The sequence below is a fragment of the Raphanus sativus genome, chromosome 6 (genome assembly GCF_000801105.2).
Source record: "Raphanus sativus cultivar WK10039 chromosome 6, ASM80110v3, whole genome shotgun sequence".
NCBI classification, from domain to species: domain Eukaryota; kingdom Viridiplantae; phylum Streptophyta; class Magnoliopsida; order Brassicales; family Brassicaceae; genus Raphanus; species Raphanus sativus.
In genome coordinates this window covers 44849540-44869918 of record NC_079516.1, presented here as the reverse complement: position 1 = coordinate 44869918, position 20379 = coordinate 44849540, and the positions used below count along the sequence as shown (strand labels likewise).

General features: G+C 37.8%; 4 protein-coding genes across 13 annotated transcripts; 2 read left to right on the top strand and 2 right to left on the bottom strand.

The window, feature by feature from the left end:
- Nucleotides 1-1683: 1683 nt before the first annotated feature.
- LOC108810892 (mitogen-activated protein kinase kinase kinase 20) lies at nt 1684-2993 on the top strand. Its single transcript, XM_018582965.2, has one exon. It carries the CDS (start codon nt 1792-1794, stop codon nt 2836-2838), a length of 1047 nt encoding a protein of 348 aa, XP_018438467.1. The 5' UTR covers nt 1684-1791; the 3' UTR covers nt 2839-2993.
- Nucleotides 2994-3031: 38 nt separating this feature from the next.
- Nucleotides 3032-11979, top strand: LOC108812415 (DNA polymerase alpha catalytic subunit). Of its 2 annotated transcripts, none has more exons than XM_018584669.2 (30): nt 3032-4632; nt 4725-4895; nt 4981-5064; nt 5152-5226; nt 5326-5390; nt 5563-5653; nt 5773-5958; nt 6191-6354; nt 6454-6568; nt 6722-6898; nt 6971-7084; nt 7282-7401; nt 7478-7792; nt 7874-7963; nt 8351-8469; nt 8559-8631; nt 8726-8782; nt 8875-8967; nt 9204-9326; nt 9407-9504; nt 9582-9627; nt 9718-9831; nt 10259-10342; nt 10424-10630; nt 10720-10796; nt 10927-11137; nt 11210-11263; nt 11370-11489; nt 11576-11650; nt 11754-11979. In XM_018584669.2, the coding sequence occupies exons 1-30, from the start codon at nt 3505-3507 to the stop codon at nt 11892-11894; spliced, it is 4587 nt and encodes a 1528-aa protein (XP_018440171.2). In that variant the 5' UTR covers nt 3032-3504; the 3' UTR covers nt 11895-11979. The 2 variants fall into 2 exon arrangements, with proteins under 2 accessions (XP_018440171.2, XP_018440170.2); XM_018584668.2 differs by having other exon boundaries at nt 11751-11979.
- Nucleotides 11980-12087: 108 nt separating this feature from the next.
- On the bottom strand, nt 12088-12770 carry LOC108808620 (transcription factor ALC). Its single transcript, XM_056987397.1, is given in 2 exon segments — nt 12088-12292; nt 12475-12770. Coding segments are annotated over 2 exon segments (444 nt in total). The 5' UTR covers nt 12718-12770; the 3' UTR covers nt 12088-12091.
- Nucleotides 12771-17349: 4579 nt separating this feature from the next.
- On the bottom strand, nt 17350-19955 carry LOC108812135 (kinesin-like protein KIN-8B). Of its 9 annotated transcripts, none has more exons than XR_008936073.1 (7): nt 19547-19955; nt 19335-19452; nt 19196-19240; nt 19046-19096; nt 18691-18835; nt 17931-18564; nt 17350-17747 (listed from the first exon to the last, which is right to left on the bottom strand). XR_008936073.1 is itself a non-coding variant. In XM_018584308.2 (7 exons), exons 2-6 carry the CDS (start codon nt 19361-19363, stop codon nt 18487-18489), a joined length of 348 nt encoding a protein of 115 aa, XP_018439810.1. In that variant the 5' UTR covers nt 19364-19452; nt 19547-19955; the 3' UTR covers nt 17350-18131; nt 18461-18486. The 9 variants fall into 9 exon arrangements, 5 of the variants coding, with proteins under 5 accessions (XP_018439810.1, XP_018439808.1, XP_018439809.1 ...); XR_001943440.2 differs by having other exon boundaries at nt 17350-18131; nt 18281-18564; XM_018584308.2 differs by having other exon boundaries at nt 17350-18131; nt 18461-18564.
- Nucleotides 19956-20379: the final 424 nt, after the last annotated feature.

The following is a 20379-nucleotide window of genomic DNA, read 5'->3' as shown; positions in this document are numbered from 1 at the left end:
GTTAACCGTTAAAAAACCATTATCAATAATCAAACAAAGTTAGCGGACCTATGTTGTACTTACTTCAAACCAGTATATGTATGAACTATCACCTCTACATTATACCAATCTTGTTAATCGCAACGACATGTTGTCCAAATGGACCCGAGAATAGCAGATTTTCTTCAACGGCCGAGTCTTCTCAAAAGTTAAATTGCATAAGAAATCCGTCCATCTCTTCAGGCTCAAGGAAGAAAAATTCCCTACATTGAATGCACAATTAGGGCAGAAAGAAACAATAGATATCAAAGATTTAAAGGATTTAACAAAAATGGAGAGTGAGAGGATTTTGGGATTATAAATGTTGGGATGAAAAGAATGAAAAATATTGGTAGAAATATTAAACTAGGATGATTGTAGAAACAAGAATAAATGTCTTTTTGATGTTCTGGACAGAAACATTAATACACAACTAGCTTTATTTTGTTTTTTTTTTTTTGAAAAGCTATGAGACAATTAATTGTCCAATGTGTAGAATGTTTTTCTCTGTCATGCAATAGAGTCTATAGATCTAAGAGAAATAGTACAGAGGGGTAAAATGGTCATAGAAATGTGGACTATATGCTTGAGGTCATATGACAAATATATGATCCATTTAGGTGTAGTTCCACCAATTTCTCTAATTCTTTTCCTAATGAAATTTCTTTTGAATTTTTCTACATATTCGACCGATTTATTGAAGTGCAAACTTCAGTAAACATCTGTTGAACATATTTGGATTACGATTTGGTCATATCATATTTATGGAAACGTGTTAGTGTTGAGAAAGTGTGGATTTATAATCAAAGATTTTTAAATTTGTGCGAAAACCTTAAATTATTATACTCAGTATTAAGTTGTCAGTGTGTTTAGAGAATTACTAGTGTGACTATAATCAGTCAGTGACAGCTATGAAGGTGTGGCATATACGAGGATAATCTATTATATGCCCAGCAACAGAAAACATGAAAGGAGGACTTCCAGACTAAAGAAAACAATATTTTTGCGTGTGTAAAATATACATTTCTTAGCTCTTTTCACAGCTACAGGCGGGGAAATATGAATATTTAAACATACATCTCTTCTTCTTTTTTTTTGGTCAAAAACATACATCTCTTCTTCAAGTATACACATTCACGTCATAAATTGATTTATTATATGTATTCTCTCATCACGATCTCTGGTAATACGTTTTCAGTAATTTTATATAATATCTCCTGCAAGCATAACTAAGTGTTCTGAAACCTAGATGAGTTACATAACTGTCGTTAAAAAAAATGAGTTACATAACTTGATTTTCAACGTAAGTTTAATATAACCGACTACTCTTATAGCAAAAATAACGATCAATGATCTCATTGAGTGTCAAGCATGTTACTAATCTGCTATTTCTGATTTTTATTGGAAAAACATATGTTGTGTTGTGTACAACAGATATATGATATAGTGATAGATACTAAAGTCATCAAAACAATAGTCGGGCCATAGTATTTTGTTTATCCAATCTAAAAAAAATGAAAATATCACGTAGCCTTAGCCATGAAAAACCTGCTTTCATCACGTGCATTAATTACTTCCCAAAAATTCAAACTTTACAAAATTAATAACAAGTTGTTTCATTATTTTATTTATACAAAAAAAAACTCTGTATATATAGAGGAACTCGCAGCAGGAGGAACCATTAACCGTTTTTCATGCTCTGCTCTGTTTCATCTTTTCTCTCTACTCGCTTTACATATTCATTACATAAACTTCATCAGAGATTTGTCTCGAATGGATTGGGTTCGAGGAGAAACCATCGGATACGGAACCTTTTCTACAGTTAGTCTAGCGACGCCGACCAACAACCTCTCCGGCGCATTTCCTCAAGTTATGGCCGTTAAATCTGCAGACTCGCATGGCGCTGCTTCCCTCGCTAACGAGAAATGGGTTCTCGATACACTCGGAAACGACTGCGACGAGATCGTACGGTGTCTCGGTGAGGATCGGACGGTGGAGAACGGCGGAGAGATGCACAACTTGTTTTTGGAATACGCTTCGAGAGGAAGCTTGGCGAGCCATCTCAAGAAATTAAAAGGTGAGGGTCTACCGGAGTCCACCGTGCGTCGCCACACGGGATCGGTGCTTCGTGGTTTAAGACACATCCACGCGAAAGGATTCGCTCACTGCGATTTAAAACTCGGGAATATTCTGTTGTTCGGTGACGGCGCCGTTAAGATTGCGGATTTCGGATTGGCGAAGAGGGCGGGGGAAGTAACGGCGTCAACGGGGGAAGGGGTGCAGATTAGAGGTACGCCGTTGTATATGGCGCCGGAATCAGTTAACGATAACGAGTACGGATCAGAAGCTGACGTGTGGGCTTTGGGATGCGCGGTTGTTGAGATGTTTAGTGGCGAAACGGCGTGGAGTTTTAAAGAAGGATCGCACTTCATGTCGTTGTTGATACGCATCGGTGTCGGAGACGAGGTTCCGATGATTCCCGAGGGCTTGTCGGAACACGGAAAAGATTTTCTGTCCAAATGTTTCGTTAAAGATCCGAAGAGGAGATGGACGGCTGAGATGCTTGTAAACCATCCATTCGTAGCCGTCGATCTTGATCACGACGATTTTGAAGAAGAAGAAGAAGTCGTTGTTCAATTGAAAACAGATGACCTGTTCGGATCGCCGAGATGCCCATTTGAATTTTGCGATTGGGTTTCTGCTTCCTCCGATTCTAGGCAATATCATCCGTTAGGTTCGACGGAGGAGAGAGTTGCAACTCTGGCGACTGATTTGACCCCTGATTGGACTGTCACCAATAACTGGGTCGTCGTACGGTGACTGTAGTCACTAAAAAAACAGGGGATCATATCTGACGATTCTAATTAAATTCGTTTATATAAATCTTTGTTAATAGAAAGAAATTGTAGCAGATGTAGATACCAATTCTTGTATTCTTGATGCCTACAGTAATGGAAATACCAATTTTGATTTCATCAGTCCTTGTCTTAATTCTCGTTCTCTATTCTTAAGGAATATGCTTCAAGTAAAGATCATATCTGTATGCACAGCAATTATACGAATAAAGTATAATCTTGGAGATCTTAAGACTCTTGGACAAGGCTCGTGCCCACCACACGAAAGCTTCTTCGCCATCAACCCAACTCACAAACCCCATAATCCACGTTCTCACGCAACTCTCGTGGAATCTCCAGTCTCTTCACCGTTCTAGCTTCTCCAAAGCTTGTCAACTTCAAGCCCAATAGGCTTCTCTGAGCGCCCTTGTTTTATGGGGCTTTATTAAAAAATAAAGCCCATTAAAGTTAAGCTTATTAGGGTTGAAAAGTATCAACGTCCATTCGGATCTCGCGGGTCCCGGATCTCGCAGATAGAGGGCGCCAACATCATATCGATTTTCCCGCCATCTCGCAGATGTAAAACCCATTTCAGACACTCAGCTTCGCAAAAAAAAACCCCCCAAATCAGTAGAAACCAAAAAAAAAAAAAATGTCCGGCGATAATTCGACGGAGGGTGGCCGAAAGCGAAGCAGAGGCGCGGAGGCATCGACTCGGAAGGAAGCCCTAGAGCGGCTGAAAGCGATCCGGGAAGGAGGACGTCGGAATCTATCAGCAGCTTCAGGCGGTGGCTACGACATCAGGATAGAAGAACCGATCTTCGACACCGTAGACGACGACGAGTACGAATCGATCGTGTCCCGACGGCGCGAGGAGGCTCGCGGATTCGTAGTCGACGACGGGGAGGACGGGGATCTGGGATACGGCGACGAAGGCGAGGAGGAGGATTTCACGAAGCCCAGTGGGCCTGATTCGACGGATGAATCGGACGACGGTGGTGGTGGATTTAGCGGGAGGCTGAGGAAGAAGAAAGGTGAGAAGAAGAAGGCGAAAGAACAGCAGCCTCAGGTGAAGAAGGTGAATCCGGCGCTTAAGGCTGCGGCTACTATTACAGGTGAAGGGAGGCTTTCTTCGATGTTCACGTCTTCGAGTTTTAAGAAGGGGAAAGAGACTGATAAGGTGAAATGCGAGGGTATTCTTGATGAGGTTTTAGCTGAGGTGACTCCTGATGATTTGGATAGAGAAAGGCATAGGAGAAGGAAACAACCATCTACTACAGTTCCGATTACTTTCTCTAGGAACAAAAATGTGGTTTCTGTTACCTCGAGCGTGCCTATGCAGGTTTTAGAACCCACAAGTGATCGTGTTTTCATGGAGAAGGAGTTGATGAAAGAGCTGAAAGAAGAAGCTGTGACAGAATCTGAAGTCACTCCTCAGGGTGATTCTGAGAAGATGGAGTTACCTGGGAGTGGTGGTGTTATAGAGGATGGATCAAATGATGTGAGACAAAGTGAAGCGAAGGCTGAGTCAGAAGTTAAGGAGGTGTATACATTGAATGCGACAGTTGATACGAAAGAGAAGGATTCGGCTCTAAGCGCCACTGCTGGTTGGAAAGAAGCGATGGGTAAAGGTGGAACTGATGGGGCTTCACTTAGTTCTAACTCTGAAGGGCAGTCGGAATTTGATTTGGATGCTGATGGTTCACTTCGTTTTTACATTCTTGACGCTTACGAGGAGGCCTTTGGGGCGAGTATGGGCACAATATATTTGTTTGGGAAGGTGAGTCTTTTGGGATTTTTTCACCCATTTTTCTTCTGCTTTAAAGGTTAAATCTAGAGAGTTGATTTGGATGTCCTCTATGTACAATTCAGGTTAAGATGGGAGACACGTACAAGAGTTGCTCTGTGGTAGTTAAGAATATCCAGAGATGTGTTTATGCTATCCCCAATGATTCCGTATTTCCTTCCCATGAATTAATCACGCTCGAGCAAGAGGTGAAAGACTCGAAACTTTCTCCTGAATCCTTCCGGGGGAAGTTACATGTGAGTTTGACTACCTGTGTTACATGCTAGGAAGAAGCAACATCCTATCCTCTATTATTTATTGTTTTTGATCTTGTCTTCTCAGGAAATGGCATCAAATTTGAAGAAAGAAGTTTCTCAGCAATTGTTACAACTCAATGTTTCAAGTTATAGCATGGCACTTGTCAAGGTTTGGGTATTTACTTACTTTTCATGTATTATAGTAGTAGAACTTTTCTTTTAACTCTCTATTCTGCTCTCCGTGGACAAATACCAGAGAAACTATGCATTTGAGAGGCCTGATGTGCCTGTTGGCGAACAATATGTCTTGAAGATAAATTATCCATTTAAGGTACATTTCATCTTTGAGTCAGACTAAAAGTTCTCTTTTATTGTGAACTTTCGCACATCTCAACATCGAGACACTGTGCTTTTTTTGTTGTTGTCATAGGATCCTCCACTTCCAGAAGACCTTAAAGGGGAGTCTTTTAGCGCTGTCCTTGGCTCTCACACCAGGTTTAAGCTTCTTACTGCTGATTTTCATTACCTTTCTCTGTATTTGATAGTCGATCAGTTTAGTTTGCATTTGCTGATATTTTGCAAGCTTTTTAGTTAATGTGTGTGCTGCTATGTCAAAAATTTGGTGCGGTGCAAAGTTTCTCTGCTTATTAATTTAATTCATTTGCAGTGCTTTGGAGCTTTTTATCCTTAAAAGGAAGATCATGGGACCGTCTTGGCTCAAAATTTCAAAATTTTCTACCAATTCACCCTCTCAACGAGTAAGGCCTTGAAAAAAATGCCATAACCATCTTTTTTTTCTGAACAACTGCCATAACCATCTTAGCGGTGATATTTAGTTCTATATATCTCCAATAATGTGGACTTGACAATTGTGCAGGTGAGCTGGTGTAAGTTTGAGGTTACTGTTGAGTCTCCCAAGGTTATCACTGTTTTAGTTTCGGAGGAAAAAATTGTTCATCCTCCTGCTGTAGTTACAGCCATAAATTTAAAGACTATAGTCAATGAAAAGCAGAACATCAGCGAAATTGTTTCTGCGTCTGTTCTCTGCTTTCACAACGCCAAGGTTTGTTCTATAACATTTGACCAATGCTTTAGCCGTTGTTTCTCTTTGTGAAGAATATGGATTTGCTGCTTCACCTCGATGGTTTTACCACAATATTCTTAAGTATGATCGTGCCATTACCATTCACCAGTAGTTATTTGTATTAAGCTGGTTTTGTGACGAGATTTCTTGCTCAAATGGCACTTTTATGTCGACATGAGTAGCTTGACATTTGATTTTCATGGTCTTTCAGATTGATGTTCCAATGCCAGGTCCAGAAAGAAAGAGGTCTGGTATTCTGAGTCATTTCACTGTTGTTAGGAATCCTGAAGGAACCGGTTACCCAATTGGTTGGAAAAAAGAAGTGGCGGACAGAAATTCAAAGAACGGCTGCAGTGTTTTAAGTTTTGAAAATAGGTATTTCGCAGCACTTTGCTGTATAGGCTGTGCTCATGATCCATATATCTTTGGCAGTTCATGTTGCTTCATCCAACATTTTTCCTTTTCTTACTGCAGTGAAAGAGCATTGCTGAATCGACTGTTTCTGGAGCTGAACAAATTGGACAGTGATGTTCTTGTGGGTCATAATATATCAGGTTTTGATCTGGATGTCCTTCTCCAAAGAGCCCAGGTAAAGCAAATACTATTTTACCACTAAAATCTTCTAAGATGTGCTTTTTCATTCCCTCTGACGGAACTAAAACGTGCTCCGGAAGACGTGATGGTATATTACTCATCATATGAACATCACTTCTTTTTTTGAAAACTGATCATTGCTATGCAGGCTTGCAAAGTTTTGAGTAGCATGTGGTCCAAAATTGGCCGTCTCAAACGCTCTTCCATGCCTAAGCTTAAAGGGTACACTAATTCTGGGTCCGGTGCTACACCAGGGCTCATGTCTTGCATTGCTGGAAGACTCTTGTGTGATACAGATCTATGTTCTCGTGATTTGTTGAATCAGGTATGATGTTCAACTCTTACAAGCAATGAGCTGAAGCTTACTCCCTCGCTTATAAGCTTCTCGTTGTTGCAGGTCAGTTATTCGTTAACAGATCTTTCAAAGACACAGCTAAACCGGGACAGGAAAGAGATACCGCCGAATGACATTCCCAAAATGTTTCAGTCATCTAAAACACTTGTGGAACTTGTAAGCTCTTCAATTAGTCCACTCAATGTTTGTATGCTTACGAGCTGTAACTACCGCACGGGGGACGATAGCTTATAATTCCTTGCAAACGAAATAATCCAGTCATACGTAGAAACAAAATAATTTGCAGATAAACATCAGTTGACGTAGGTGGATGAGTGATGCTAGTTATAACATTTTGCCTGTCTTCGTTTCAGATTGAGTGTGGTGAGACAGATGCGTGGTTAGCCATGGAGCTCATGTTTCATCTAAGTGTTCTTCCACTCACACTACAGCTAACTAACATAAGTGGCAATCTTTGGGGAAAAACTCTTCAGGTTATGACTCCTGTTTCAGCTCCCCTATCTCTCTCTATGCGCTGGACACTCATGTTTTTTTTGGGTTCGTGACCAGGGAGCCAGGGCGCAAAGAATTGAATACTACTTACTACATACATTCTACTCAAAGAAGTACATCCTCCCAGACAAACTTTCACAACGTATGAAGGAAATAAAGTCATCAAAAAGAAGAATGAATCACGGTCCGGAGGACCACAATGTTGATGAATTGGATGCTGACCTGGCTTTGGAAAATGATCCGTCTAAGGGCAACAAAACAAAGAAAGGTCCAGCCTACGCTGGTGGACTGGTCTTGGAGCCAAAGAAAGGCTTCTATGACAAATATGTTTTGCTTCTTGATTTCAATAGTCTTTACCCGTCTATTATACAGGTTAGCAGACTGTTTTCTATTCTTCAAGCCTTTGGATGGCTGTTTCCTTTGATTTGTAGATAACGCTCATGGTATTTTCAGGAATATAATATCTGTTTCACGACCATACCACGATCAGAAGACGGAGTTCCTCGTTTACCGTCGAGTCAGACACCTGGAATTCTTCCAAAGGTATATTCACCACTACACTAGTTGCTTTCTATTGTGACTTTACTGAGCTCTGTACGCGATCTGTTTATACCTTGTCAAACACCAAATCTGGAAGTCACCCCAAACCAGTCAGAAATTAATAGAAAGAAATAAAAACTCACCAGAAGTATTAGTTTGTCTCGTTTTCTCTAAAGGTGTATGTGGAAAATCCTCAAATTAAAACGACCCAGCTGTTCAGTATTGTATTAGTGATTGCTGCGTTCTGTACTTCAATAAAACTAACCTTGACATCATCTTCTGAACTAGAGCTCTAGCATTTCTTAGTACCACTATGATTTTCTCTCTTGTTCTGTTATGCCCAGTCTAATAAAGATTAGATGACAATTTCACTGTATGTATTTGTTTCAGCTGATGGAACATTTGGTCAGTATAAGGAAAAGCGTCAAACTAAAGATGGCAAAGGAAACAGGTCTCAAGTACTGGGAGCTTGACATTAGGCAGCAGGCATTAAAGCTCACAGCCAATAGGTTTGTATTTACGGTTTTAGTTTGTGCTGGCTATGAAATACACTTTCACCACATTTTTATTAATGTTTTCCTATTCATTCTAAACACAGTATGTATGGTTGTCTGGGGTTTTCCAATTCAAGATTCTACGCTAAGCCTTTAGCAGAGCTCATTACGCTGCAGGTAAGTTATGCTCTCTTAGTTTTCTAGTTACTAAAATTTCTTTGCTTTTTTCTCTATTCTCGTGTGTAATCCGGTTAATTCCCTAACATTGCAGGGAAGGGAGATCCTGCAAAGAACCGTGGATCTTGTCCAGAATCATTTAAACCTAGAGGTATTTTTCCTATACTAGTCCCACGAAATGCATTTCAGTTGTACGCATTTCTCTTTATCAGTTGTAGAACTAAGCATCTTGCTATTACGCAGGTGATTTATGGTGACACAGATTCAATCATGATTCACAGTGGACTAGATGATATCGAAGAGGTGAAAGCCATAAAAACAAAAGTCATCCAAGAGGTAGGTTGGCTAATATATTTGTTTCCAGCCTTTCACTCTTAATTCAAACCTTTCTATTTATCAAACCAATATGTATTAGATACTTGCAACCTTGATGCATGAAACATCACACAATGAAGAACTCAAATCAGTATAATGTTCTCGTTGGTGATGCTTCGTGGAGCAAATTATAGACAAATTATTGTGAAAGAGCAGACATTTGATTTGGGTCTCACCTTCTCGCTTTCATTTTCTAGGTCAATAAGAAGTATAGATGTCTGAAAATTGACTGTGATGGCATATATAAGAGGATGCTTCTTCTTAGAAAAAAGAAATATGCTGCCGTCAAGTTGCAGATCAAGGACGGGAAGATTTACGAGGTAGTATTTCATTTAAAATCTGACTACCTTTTCTTTTAGACAACGTTTGGGAACTATTAATATATGATTTCTCAATGCAGGAAATTGAAAGAAAAGGTGTGGACATGGTTCGTCGAGATTGGAGCTTACTTTCCAAGGAAATTGGAGATTTATGCTTGGCTAAGATCTTGCATGGAGGGTATGTTCTAATACACTGTGTTAACATTATTTTTACTTTCCATGCAACGAACAACAAGAGTCTCGTCTTCTTTGCAGGCCATGTGATGATGTCGTTGAAGCAATTCATAACGAGCTTATGAAGGTAATCTTTGCTAACCTCTATTTATTAACCTTTGTTAATTAGTTTGCTCTTCTTTATCATCCATGCATGTATGCTTTGTCCATTCAACAGATAAAAGAGGAAATGAGAAATGGGCAAGTTGCACTTGAGAAGTATGTCATCACCAAGGCATTGACTAAGTCACCAGAAGCTTATCCAGATTCCAAAAGCCAACCACACGTTCAAGTGAGTATGAGAGCTGCTATTATTTGCATTATTGCTCACCGGAATTATGCTTAAAGCCCTGTTCTTTTGGTTAACGCCGGAACCAGCGGGAGCGTCTGAAAATTGCAATGCCACGGAAGGAAATTTAACGGCACGGAAATTTCAAATGGACGCTAATAAATTGCCGAAAGAACAAAATATAGGACGCAGCTGACGCTAAAAAATTCAGCGTCCCTTTTCTTCCTCGCGATCAGCCGCAGCGTCAAGAGAAACAGGCTGGCGGTGTTTCATGAGTGATGCGCTGGGTTGTGTTTTGCGGTGGTTATAATTAATTTTTCAGACGCTGCCGCTGGTTTCGGAGTTAACCAAAAGAACAGGACTTAAAGTTTGTACTTTTCATACTTCCACTGAACTCTGATTTTGCGGTTGAACCGTTCTTTTTTCTCAGGTCGCTCTCAGAATGAGGCAACATGGTTATAAAGAAGGTTTCAATGCTAAGGACACTGTACCATATATAATCTGCTATGAACAGGTTCGCAGCACTAAAGGCCAGCTTAATACAATCCGAACCAAATCGTCTTTCTACTAAATTGTTTACCCTTTCTCTGTGCAGGGTAATACTAGCTCTGCTAGCTCAGCAGGGATTGCCGAACGTGCTAGGCATCCTGATGAGGTGAAATCAAAAGACAGCAAATGGTTGGTTGACATAGATTACTACTTGGCACAACAGATTCATCCTGTGGTGTCTCGTTTATGCGCAGAGATTCAGGGCACAAGTCCTGAGAGGTTAGCCGAGTGTTTAGGACTTGACCCATCAAAGGTAAAACAGCTTTCATTTAACCCAATCTCCAGTTCCATATACGATGATTCTCAATTCTGATAAATGTTTGTAAATAATGTATACAATAGTATCGAAGCAGATCAAACGATGCTACTGGCAGTGATCCTTCTACATCACTCTTGTTTGCTACAAGCGATGAAGAAAGGTAATGATATCTTTATCTCATTTGTAATTTGCAATCATACTTCCTCCCTATGATATATTTTCTCCAGGATTTGCTATATATTAGAATTCAAGATCCGCAACAACGTAATTTACATGTAAAAAAAACGCAGATACAAAAGCTGCGAGCCTTTAGCATTAGCATGCCCCAGCTGCTCTGCTGCTTTCAACTGTCCATCTATTATTAGCTCAGTTTGTGCCTCGATCAGTAAGAAATCTGAAACAGAGGAATCTGATTCTACATTCTGGCTTAAGCTGCAATGCCCGAAATGTGAGCCAGGTGGTAACACGGGAAGAATATCCCCTGCAATGATATCTAACCAGGTAGGGAAGCTTTGTTGATCTGGCCTGTAGAACAATTGGTTTGGTAATTAACTTGTTATCTTTGCATTCCAGGTGAAAAGGCAGATCGATGGGTTTGTGTCAATGTACTACAAAGGCATAATGATGGTGCGTAAAAAACCTTTTCACTTGCCTCCTTTATATCCATAATTCTGAACATCGTCATTATTAAGTCAGGCTCATGAGTTTTTCTTGTACATTTTGCCTTCGACAGTGTGACGATGAGTCTTGCAAGCACACGACTCGCACCCCCAACTCCCGTCTGCTTGGTGATCGTGAACGAGGAACAGTTTGTCCAAACTATCCTAATTGTAATGGAACCCTCTTAAGAAAGGTACATACCCTCATTCATCTTGTAAGAAATCTCATCTCTGTTGCTTCATAGAACAACTGTTAACGTCAAGCCTTGTCTTATTACAGTACACTGAAGCAGACTTGTACAAGCAGCTGTCATACTTCTGCCACATATTAGACACACAATGCACTCTAGAAAAGGTTTCTACTTTACTATCTTATCTTCTAATACAAGTTTTATCACAATGAGTTTGTGTTGTCTAGATCCCTGACAATCTCTCTGGCATTTAATTAAAAAAAGCAGATGGATGTTGGTGTCAGAATTCAAGTAGAGAAAGCAATGACGAAGATAAGACCTGCGGTCCAGTCAGCAGCATCCATGGCTCGAAGTATCCGAGACCGGTGTGCATACGGATGGCTGCAACTCACAGACATAGCCATTTGATAGTTGTAATAACCATCTCATGTAGTTAAATTTATATCAATCTTTTTTGTGACATCATTATAATCAAGCTACTCAGTTTTGTTCAGTTCTAAATCTTATTAGCATAACACCTTCAAATATAACCAAAGACTAGACTCTAAATCATCTTCGCCTCAGGTTTCTGACTTCGGATCATTTTCACAGTCTGAGCTTTGTCTTCAAAGCAGAGTGGTTGTGGAAAAGAACATTTCCTGAGTTGCTACGGGTGGTTCACGGTTAACCATCGAGTGAGAACCACCAAACAGAATCTCAAGGTTCAGCTCTTGTTCTAAGGTCCCAGTGATCCTTGTCTGCGTAGGCAGTCGAGTTGGTGGTAATCGCAGAGGATGTAGGCCTACACCATTCAAAGCAGCTAAAGCCTGCATTCATCAAGTTAATCAAATGTTTGGTTTTACAAATTTCCTTTTGTAGCTCCATTTCTCTTTTAGTAGTGTTGTTTTACCATTACAAAAGCAAAAAAAACAACAACTATGTTTTTTTTGTTCTTAAATCAAAAGCGCGCGAGCGTAGTTTCACGGCAAATAATATTGTTAAGTTTTACCTTGTTTTCGAAAGCACATTTGCCTTACCTAGTTTCAGGGCCCGCACAAGCGGCGTAAGAAACCGCTCCGCCGGGAACGAGGGTGAAGGTTCGGTTGAACATCTCAGCGGAGGAAACCATTTTCTTCGGTGAGAAAGAAGGTTGAGCTGTCGAACTACGGGAAAGTACCTGCCGGAGAATGCTCGAAAGTTCGTCTGAAGAAGATGGAGCAGGAAGACAATCACCTTCGTCAGAATTACCCATCTCTCTCTCTCTCTCTCTCTCTCTCTCTCTCTCTCTCTCTCTCTCTCTCTCTCTCTCTCTCTCTCTCTCTCTCTCTCTCTCTCTCCTCTCTCTCTCTCTCTCTCTCTCTCTCTCTCTCTCTCTCTCTCTCTCCACAAGTTGTTGACGCTTTTCATAATAAATAGGCGGGGGAAGGTATACTCGTGAAAATCACTCTTAAGACATAAGTTGGAGTACTATACTGTATCTGAATATTCATAATTTTTCTTCTCGATAAACCCTATCGGCTGATCCGGTCAGTCCAAAAAGAGTTTAGAATATCTTTCGACTAATACCAGAAGGTACGATTAATGTCATGAGCTGAAGATCTACCAAATAAACTATTTTAAACCAAAACCCAAACCGACCAATTAATAATAATTTAGTTTTCAGAAAGAATCGCATGTAGGACTGATGTGGATACACACAAAACCCAAGAAATTGCCAATAGACTACCACTTGATTAAACATAATTTTTTGTGAATTCAATAATTTATTTTATTCTGGATTTAACAAAGGAGATTTATCACCATATATAATCATAAGTACAAAATTGCATATAACTTTTTCTCTTTTTCCCCCATGCCATAAATTAAAAATAGAGCAGTGATGGGTAGAAAAATCAGTAAACAACGGTTGATAGATATAGTTTTCTGAAAGTCATAAATAATACTGTAATCAATTATTATGACTAAACATGAAAAATGACAATCACTTCACAAGTACGGTCCTGCGACAGTTTCACCATTTTTGACAAATTACAATCTTCTTATATTATAAAGAAGAGTACAACTCTCTTCTCCTTTTGCCACCTCATCAAATAGGGTGATGAAAAGCCGACACGTGTTGATTTTTTTAAACGCAGCGTGTAAATAATTGCGGGCTTCGCCTGATTGTTTTCGTTATTGGGCCGTTTTGCTGTGTAACCCGTGACGTACTTTAATCACCAACTTCGTGATGAACGATGCGTTTTACATTAGGCTAATGGCGACTTCCATTGAGCAGCTGATCTTTCGTCTCCTTCCTTGCGTGATACCAGTAACCGATCAATCATCTTTAATCCCTCCCCCTCCCATTAATCAATCAACCATGATGTAGATTCAACGCGATATTTTTGTTGTGCAAGGCGGTGGAATCTACTAAAAGAAGGTATGATTTTCCTCTTTCCAGAAACTACTTCTCATTCGTTCTAAGCTAATCAGATAAAAAAACTATGGCTAACGTTTTGGTTCTCCTCTCCGATCTGCAGACCGGCCGCTCCTCTTCCACCGTTGAAATCCGCTTGCTCCGCTTTTGGGAGGTCGGAAATGTCCGCCGTGGTGGAGAATTCATGGGCATCGACTTGCTCTTGCTTGATTCTAAGGTTATGTATTAGATCCGCCTTTTGTTTTAAATTTACCGATTGAATGTTGCACACACATGCGCTGTGTTGAATCGATATTGTATTTGTCAGTTTGTGTTTTTAATAATCTATTATTATCTACTAGAACCAATCTCCGCGCTACGCGCGGATAAGTGTTGTTTAAGTGCCGATTATGATATTTGATATTTCTTGTTTGGAATGATTGTAATATTATTATAATGTTCGACCAAAATAATTTTAGAATGTTGGGCAAAAAAAAATTGACGATAGTTTTTTGGTAACCTTTTGTCATGGTTTATTGACGAAGTTATGTTTGAATGGAGCTTAATGTTCAACGCTTAATTACTATAAGTAAGTTTATTTTAAGGGTTATTTGTAAAATAACCAAAAAAAAATTAAAATTAGTTTTTAAGAGAGAGATAGGAAGAGATAAGAGGAGAGATAATGATATTTTTGTTAGTTTATGAATTTTGGTTTTTTAGTTAGTGGGTGCAATTTCTCGATTATGTCAATTGTGTTGTTGGAATAAAATTGTGTCGCTAGTATTAAAGCGAGTAATAATTTGCATTTAATTATTAAGGAATATGGTTAGAATTCATTGTACACTTAAGATAAGTGTTTTTTAATAATTATATGTTTTTGGATTGTGAATTGTTACCACGATGATCTGGTATTTTAAATTTCAATTTGGACAAATAAATTATGTATACAAAAATACATATACAAATGAAAACATAGAATTAATAATAATTTTAAAAACCCCAAAAAACTTGTAAGTGTGAAAGGTTTGTGAGGATGGATTTTAAAACTCATATTTTCTCAATTTTCCAGTTCATCTCAAATTTTAACAATATAGTAATGTTAAGTGAAGAGTTAATCTTCATCTGATTGTGTGTTTACGTTGTCTGATCATAAAATTTGATTCTTTCAGTTTTGATGACTGAGATTATGCTTAATCATCACTCGTGCATTTAACAAACTTGGTGATTTTCTATGTGCATTCAATAAATAATAAATTGATATATATATATATATATAATATATATATATATATATGAGCTAATGTGTAAGAACTTATACTATGCTCTGAATTTCTGAATATAAAGAGACTAAACACTCTAAATATATAGCATATAGCACATGGGAGAACTCTGATAAGGTTACATCATTATCCCTACTAAGATTTGAGAACAATAATCTTTCTCAAATCTCTTTTGATTTGCCTACATACCCAACGCACAACATGAAAGCTAGTAGTCTGCGTCATCTTAATCGTGAAAGTCTGTGCTTGTCATAAGCAGCTCTAAAAAAAAATTCCTCTAGATAAAACCTATCCTCAAAAAAATATTTCTTCTGCTCTTCTATGAGCTTCTCCTCCACAAACTCTCTCTCTTGAAACACTATAAAGCTAGAGTCTTTGTTTACACTACGCGCAGAAAATATGTTTAAATATGTTATGTTAGGATTGAAACTTTTAAATAATATTAAGAATTTATTTGATATGTTTAATTATTTTTTGTTTCGATGTTGATATTGTGCAATGTGAAAGTTCTTCATAATGGGAAAAATTAAATTTGTGGAAATATATGAGAATATATTAGTTTAAAAAATAATAGATTAGAATAGAGTTGGGTGCACTTAATTTAGCCAAGCGTAATACATTACTTGGTGAGACATGAATAAAAAGAATAGAAAGAGTTGAAGTTTTTCTTTCCTCTCTAGAGTTTTTTTTCTTAACATATTTTTTTCAATTTATATTTTCAAATGTATGTATATTTTGGATTAACTACAGTCACGAATTGGATGATTTAACTGTAAATAATTTTTCAATATACAGGATTGTATAATATATAAATCTGCAATAAGAATATATTTGAATATAAATAAATTAAAAGTAAAAGTCTGTTGGGTATTGAAATGTAATATTATGTATTGGGTATTGAAAACTTTTGAAATATTTGCTTACTTATTATTATAATATAACAAACAATATCTTTTAAAAAATATCTTGAGGTTTCAAAATTTAAATAAACAATCGGCTAAGTTCAAAATTGTGAAACTTGTAGTAGAACAATAACAAATTATTTATACAAAACTATAATTTAAAATAAATTATAAATGAAATTTGTTCATTCTGTATAACTGTATATTTATTCATTCTAAATTGAATTGTTTAAATGTTAAGAAAATTTTACCTAGATAATTGAAATGCATAAAAATATATTTGCAACATGTGTAAAGTAGATAATCTGCTCGATAGGTAGCAAATTAAATATTTGTTTTCAAAATATATACTCCCTCCGTTTTCTTTTATAAGTCGTTTTAGAGGATTTTTTTTGTTCCAAATTATATGACGTTTTCGGATTTCTATGTAAATTTTATTAACAGTTAATATTGTATGACCAATGATAATATGTCTTCTATTTTTTCATTGGTTGATTTGTGGTTGTGTAAATAATTAATGATGTTTTTGTCTAGAAAATATAAGAAATTTATGTTTTTTTTAATCTATGTGCAAAATTCTAAAACGACTTATAAAAGAAAACGGAGGGAGTATTAATTATTATAGCCATGAAGAAGTTCCCCGAGGTGGGTTTATCAGTTTTGTTTGAAAGGTAAGCACCAGTAACTTTTCAATAGTTTAAAATCAGTCTTCAGAATATAAATACAGATATACAGTTGATAAATAGATATAATTACAAATTGTCAAGAGGATTGATACATAAGATGGTAAGAAATTACATAATGTTGTTGTTCTTGGTTTCTTGCCACTATCTTCTAAACAACATGCATGAAACCTTTGTCTAGACCCTTTTAAGGTTTCTTCATGTTTATAAAGATTTGTTAAATTAAATATTGAGAAAACCCAAAATACGTTGGCAAATTAAAAAGCAAGGAATCTCATAATTATTATAGAAATTATAGAAATGTTTAGCCTATGTCTCTGAAACCTTTTATTCCACATTGGGGTGGTACTGCCGTACCGGACTATTCTTTTTCGCATCTCTCAATTTCTGAAGCTTTAACAGCATGGCAAAGCCATTAACATAATGATTAGATCCATTGGTTTTCGATTTTTGGTAACACAGCATATATATAAACACTACTTTCCAAATGCATATCGGTTCTTTTGTAACGTTAAGCTGATTGATGCACTGTACAAACCAAAAATAACTTTAGGCAGCAAAAGTTTAGAACATGTATGTATTTATGAAGATAGTATCCCATTTAAAAGTGAAGCTAGCAATGCATTTGGGTTAGTACCTCTCGTTTTAGATAATACTTGAGCAAGTAAAAGAGGAGAACCAATGACCAGTCTGTTGGTGCAAAAGATAACAACAATAAATAGGCAATCTAAAATTCCTATACAATCATTTGGGCTCTGGGTGCAATCAACTAACGTTGGAAGATCATTGCCAAAAAAACTTCTCCTAATATATCAAAATAAAATGGAAACCTAAGAAAATAAAGATTTGCTTTAATGATCAAAAAGTAGAAAAGTTAATAGCTCTTATAGGAATATAGGATCAACACGACCTAGAATGGTGGTATACACCAAATTGGCAAAGTTAATATGTAAGACTTCATTAGCTGGAGATTTCACCGAGTCTTTGTGATTGATTTGCAAAGATCTATGTTTGCCTCGTACCTGTCATGACCATTAGAGCTGTAGAAGTTTAGAACCCAACTGTTAACTCAAAAGACTGAGATCCTAGTTTGTGCCATTGGTGTAAGAGAGGGAACTTCCAACATAGAGACACTCCACTTCCACTAAATACAGATGAAGCCGCAGAGAAGAAACAGTCTGCATGGGAAGAGAAGAGACGAATACCACTCAAGAAGAAATAGCCATACTGAGATTCTCAGGACCCTCCGTTTGAGAAGAAAGAAGTGGAATGGGCTGTTGATCGTATTCAGCGTACTGTCTGAGAGCAGTAAACTTGTGTCGTAACACTGGAATTCACCCGCGCCAGAGAGCTTGTTGAGAAGGATATCTTAGCTCCCCGTCTGGTTCCAGACCTAATATGATTTCCTGCAACACAAAATCAGGAACTAAAACTGGAGTAGTGAAATTGAGAATGCAAGTTCAAAACAAAGACTAATATAATTCAAAACTGAGAAAGCAGAATTGAAGCTCCGCAGAAAGTCTTTCCGTAATGGTTAAGCTTCGTCAATCTTTACCACCCAGTAAGAGAGGCCAATCCTCGGTGTTTGGCTCCAACAGATACAAAGTATGAGTTGCTCACGTGACCATCATCACGACACTTATGCTCAAAGCTGATCTGCTAGCTCCAAGGCAAGGAGCAGCAGCAGCTTCTGGGAGTTTGTTTTCAAGAAAAAAAAAGTTTCATTGCAGTGGACCTTGATTGATCGCAGGTCTGCAACAACTACTCCCTGCTCTGGATCCTCCCTGAGCTAGTGAGCTCCAAATGACCGGATGATTTTTCAAGCAGATCGTATATAACCTGAATTTCAATTGAAACATATTATTAGGTGAGAAAGTGTAACTCTAGTCGCTAAAAGAGCACCACTACATATACACAGAAAAAAAGACGAAGGAGAACAACCAAATTTATCAGAGGGAGGCTTACTTCATTGTAGACTTCAAGATAGGAGCAAGTCACTTCGAAGTAATCAGAGTTCTTGTCACTCTTAATCATGTCAAATACGGTATTCAGACTGAGAACCATCAATCCAGGTTCACTTCGTGTTCCAACCATTGTATAGGTTTTACCACTAATAGCAAAAAAAAAAACGATGCATCACTAAGTCAGATAACAAAAAAAAAAAGGAGAGGCCATACTGCAATAGTTTTCCTGAGATATAAGGCCTAATCAAAGCCAGTTTTTAGCTCTAGATTACTTTAGCCAGGATTTTTTTGGCAGCTAAGAGACACATTCACTTGTAGTGTTTGCAAAAATGAATACATGCTACATCACTGCATACCTTCCAGTGGAACCATAGGCAAAGACTGTAGCGTTGAGTCCATGAACAACCCTAGAGATCACAGAATAAATACTCTTATATACATTCTGAAAAGAGAAAAAAAAATATACATGTTTTAAGATTCATAGCTCACTATTCAAAATCACCAACCATAAACCAGAAGTCAAACTTCTCACAAGTTCAGTCACAAACACTCTACAACCAAAGAATTTTCCAGAAAATTCCTCAAATAGAAAGAAATAGAATAGATCCTAATGAAATCACAAGTTTCTAGAGAGAGAGACGCGACCTTGTTGGTACTCTCAGGGCCAAAGCCATGGTGATGAACAATATTTCTTCTCTTTAGTCCGATTCTGAATCCGGTCAAGGTAATCCTTCGATAAGTCAGGGTCCAACACTATCACCTCCTGTAAATTCAAAAACATACACACGAAAAGTTGGGGGAACAAATTTTCCAAATCGAATCAGAAACTGTGGGGGAGGGGGCAATTGAAAACAGACCTTACAGTTATTCACTCGAAACGACGTCTCTTCCACATTCTTTTTCCACCATATATTCGTTTTCCATCAACGGATTCCAAAAGTACGACTATGTAAGTGATGATTGGTTAATTCTTCCACGTTCTTTCTCCATCAACGGATTTTGGGATCTCCGAATGATGTATATTTCACGTCCTTTCGATCTCGTTGAAATTGTGATGTTCATCTCTGCACGTTGGGATAGTGTTGAGTGAGGAAGAATTATAAAGACTCTTATAGGGAGGAAGGTGAAAGGAAGTCATAAAAGCAATTTTCAGAGGGTTCATTGCACATAGGTGAAGTGGTGTGTCGATTAATCGTCGATGCGTTGAAGAAGTGCAAACGACGAAGTTGGAGAAGATGCGACGACAGCTTTTTAGTCTTTGTGTTGGAGTGGTTTATGGGCTCGTATTTAAAGTTCACGGATCAACATAAGCTACCAGCCCATCATGACGTGTCAAAAAAATAGTATGTGATTGGTGGAATTTCCAATCCTACGTGTACAGTCTCATGGAGCTTTATATTTGCCTTTTAGTAGTGTTATTATATTTTCACACAGATTGATTATTAGTTTTTTATTTCAGAGATTATTTTGCATACGTGTTGCCCAAAAAAAAAAAAATTTGCATACGTTTGTTGATTTTTGTTTGTATTTGCTAACGGTTTGCAGGCACCTTTGATAGTAGCCATTCTCTTCTTCGCCTTCACCGTCAATCATCGCCACTTCTCTGACCGGTTAGTTTTCTTCTTTTCTTAGTGAGCACAATATGATTTAATCTTCATATATATTGAGATTCTGATTTTGTGTTTTCGTG